Source organism: Gastrolobium bilobum, unplaced genomic scaffold, assembly GCF_033153095.1.
Source record: "Gastrolobium bilobum isolate Gb01-03AN ecotype WA unplaced genomic scaffold, APGP_CSIRO_Gbil_v1 utg28077, whole genome shotgun sequence".
Lineage (NCBI taxonomy): Eukaryota > Viridiplantae > Streptophyta > Magnoliopsida > Fabales > Fabaceae > Gastrolobium > Gastrolobium bilobum.
In genome coordinates this window covers 146295-149520 of record NW_026897591.1, presented here as the reverse complement: position 1 = coordinate 149520, position 3226 = coordinate 146295, and the positions used below count along the sequence as shown (strand labels likewise).

Sequence of the window (3226 nt, the reverse complement as noted above, 5' to 3'; positions counted from 1 at the left end):
ATAAAGAAATTGTTCAAGTTGTTGAAACCAGTAATGCTTTTATTTTGGTTGGAGGAGATCATAGGATTGAATTGGAAAAGAACAATAAAGAAGAGTGCATAAATAAAGACAGTACTAGAAGAGTAACTAATAGAGTTAATTTCAAAGTTGACTCAATCCAAAAAGGCAGTGGTAGTAGGCCTGTCCAAATGGAAACAAAGAATAATTTTTCTGCTAAGGATATTGAGCATTCTATTCAGGGTGGACAAAACCAGAATAGAATCCATAAGCCTAAAGATCCTAAACCTCCTGACCCTTCCACTGCAGGATACAAAAGTGCAAGTCCCAGGGGTATCTCAGGTAAGGTAAAAGATATTGTAGGAAGCATGGCTAGAGGTAAGATGTCGCAGGGACATGAACAACCTGCAAATTCAGATATGGTGTCTTGATGTCCATTCTAATATGGAATTGTAGGGGTGCGGCTAACTCCAAAATTGGTCGAACCTTGAAACTGTTTGTGGATAAAAATGATGTTGGTATTGTGATTCTTTTAGAGACTCGGTCTAAAAGTGACAAATGTAATTCCATTTTGAAGAAGCTGAAATTTGGTAAGGCTATCTTTGAGGAAGCTAATGGTTTTTCTGGTGGTTTGTGGGTTATTTGGGATTCTAGGAAATTTATGGTGCAACTTATTTCTCAATCAACCCAATACATCCATATGAAGATTGAATACAATCATTTTGAGAGTTTCCTTTGTACAGCAATCTATGCCAGTCCTAGGGAGGAGCAGCGTCAGTTAATGTGGAATGATGTCAAGAACATTAGCCAGGGGATTTCTGAACCTTGGATTATTGCTGGGGATTTTAATGATATAAAATCCAGCAGTGAAAAAAAAGGTGGTTCAAGGACTGATCTAACCAAATGTCAAAGATTTTCTGAATTTCTGGAGGCATGCCATGTGGAGGATGTTAGATTTTCTGGTTCAACCTTCACTTGGCAGGGACCAAAGTGGGATCATTTAGATAGAATCTTTAAAAAACTTGATAAAGTGTGTGCCAATATTTTCTGGAGATTAAAATTTGAGAATACTGAAGTCAGAAGTCTTCCTCGAATCAATTCTGATCATAATCCTTTACTTATCAAGCTAAATGCAATAAACAAGACTTGGCAGGAAAGGCTTTTCCGATTTGTAGCAGCTTGGTTAGATAATCCTAAATTTTTGGATTTCATGCACGAGAAGTGGAATGGTTCAAAGGAGATAAACAAAATGCTTTATGATTTAACTCCTCATCTTCGTTATTGGAATAAGACTGTCTTTGGTGATATTATTAGGAGGAAAGAAACTCTGTTTAGGAAAATTGCTGATATTCAGGAGATTAGAAGTCAATCTGATTCTATTATGCTTCAAGATTTGGAAAAGCAAATTCAGTATGAGTTAGATCAAACTCTAGACCAGGAAGAAATGTTATGGTTTCAAAAATCAAGACATAGTTGGATAGTGGATGGAGACAAAAATACTAGGTTCTATCACCTAAAAACTATCATCCGAAGAAGTGTCAATAAAGTCTCTAGACTTCGAAATGATTCAAATGGCTGGATTGAGGATCCAGTAGAACTTAAGACTCATGTCTGCAACTTTTATAGAAGGCTGTTTCAAGAGGAAAATCTGCATAGGAAATGGATCTCTTCCCCTTCCTGTTGGCCTGATTTATCCATGGATGAGAAAAATGAAATGATTAAAAGCTCCAAGATTTCAGGAGATCTCTAAATTACTCTTTTCTATTGGTGCTTATAAGGCTCCAGGTGAGGATGGTTATCCTGCTGCTTTTTTCCAAAGGCAATGGAACACAATCTGTCATCAAGTTGTTCAGACTGTTAACAGAATTTGGTTCAATCCTGAACTGGTTTCTGATATTAACTCCACACTCTTAGTTTTGATCCCTAAAATTAAGAAACCAGAAACGATCTCTCAATTTCGTCCTATTTCTTTGTGCTCAGTTTTATATAAACTGGTTTCTAAAGTTTTGGTTCAAAGATTAAAACCTATTATGGAGAAGATTATTTCCCCTTGGCAAGCAAGTTTTGTTCCTAAGAGACAAATCCAGGATAATATTATCATTGTCCAAGAAATGATTCATTCAATGCACAAAATGAAGGGTAGGAAGGATTTCATGGCTGTTAAAATTGATCTTGTTAAAGCCTATGACAGTCTTAGTTGGGATTTCCTTAAACACTCTTTGGAAGAAGTCTCATTTCCTGATCAATTTGTTCATCTGGTTATGAGCTGTGTAACTTCCTCCAAATTTAGTGTACTCTGGAATGGAGGTAAAACTGAATAATTCACTCCTTCTAGAGGTATTCATCAAGGTGATCCCCTTTCTCCATATCTGTTTGTAATTGCTTTGGAGAAACTGTCTCACATTATTAGTACGGCTATTAATGGGGGTCTTTGGAAACCAATGCGTGCTGGGAAAGCTGGTCCTAACATATCTCACTTAGCTTTTGCTGATGATCTCATGGTGTTCAAGGAGGCTTCGGTGGATCAAATGAATATCCTTCTAAAGTGTCTTAGCATATTTGAGGAAGCTTCGGGTCTTAAGCTTAGTGTGGAAAAAACATCTATTTTTTTCTCAAAGAATACCAAAGATGATCTGATTAATGATATTGTGCAGAGGAGTGGGTTCACTAGGGTTAAAAATGTTGGTAGGTACCTTGGATCTATGATGCAACATGGGAGAGTAAAGAAGGATCTTTATGCTGGTATTGTTGAGAAGGTCAAATCCAAGCTTAACAATTGGAATCAGATGTGCTTATACTAAGTAGGTAGGATTACTTTGGCTACTTTTGTTATGTCAGCTATACCTTATTTTCAGATGCAAAGTACTAAGCTTCCTCTGTCGGTGTGCAAAGATATTGAAAGAATCCAAAGGGAATTTATCTGGGGGGATTGTGATGGAATACGTAAGCATCATTTGATCAATTGGGAGACGATTACCTTGCCAAAGCAAGCTGGTGGTCTGGGGTTAAAGAAGTTAGAGATCATGAATGATGCCTTTATGGCTAAGAGGGCTTGGGAAATTTTCAATGATGAAGGTCAATTGTGGGTTCAGGTTGTTAAAGCCAAATATGCAAATCATCACAGAAGAGATTATCTGTTTAAGGACAAAAGTGGAGACTCGAATTTTTGGAGGAACACTTGTAGAATCTGGAGGAAGCTTGAAGAATTCCTAATCTGGAACTTGGGTGA

The 3226-nt window shown here is 37.1% G+C and overlaps 1 protein-coding gene across 1 annotated transcript; it reads left to right on the top strand.

The window, feature by feature from the left end:
- The first annotated feature begins 427 nt into the window (after positions 1 to 427).
- Positions 428 to 1747, top strand: LOC133308390 (uncharacterized). The gene has a single exon (XM_061509009.1). The coding sequence runs from the start codon at positions 428 to 430 to the stop codon at positions 1745 to 1747; it is 1320 nt and encodes a 439-aa protein (XP_061364993.1).
- The last annotated feature ends 1479 nt before the right edge of the window (positions 1748 to 3226 follow it).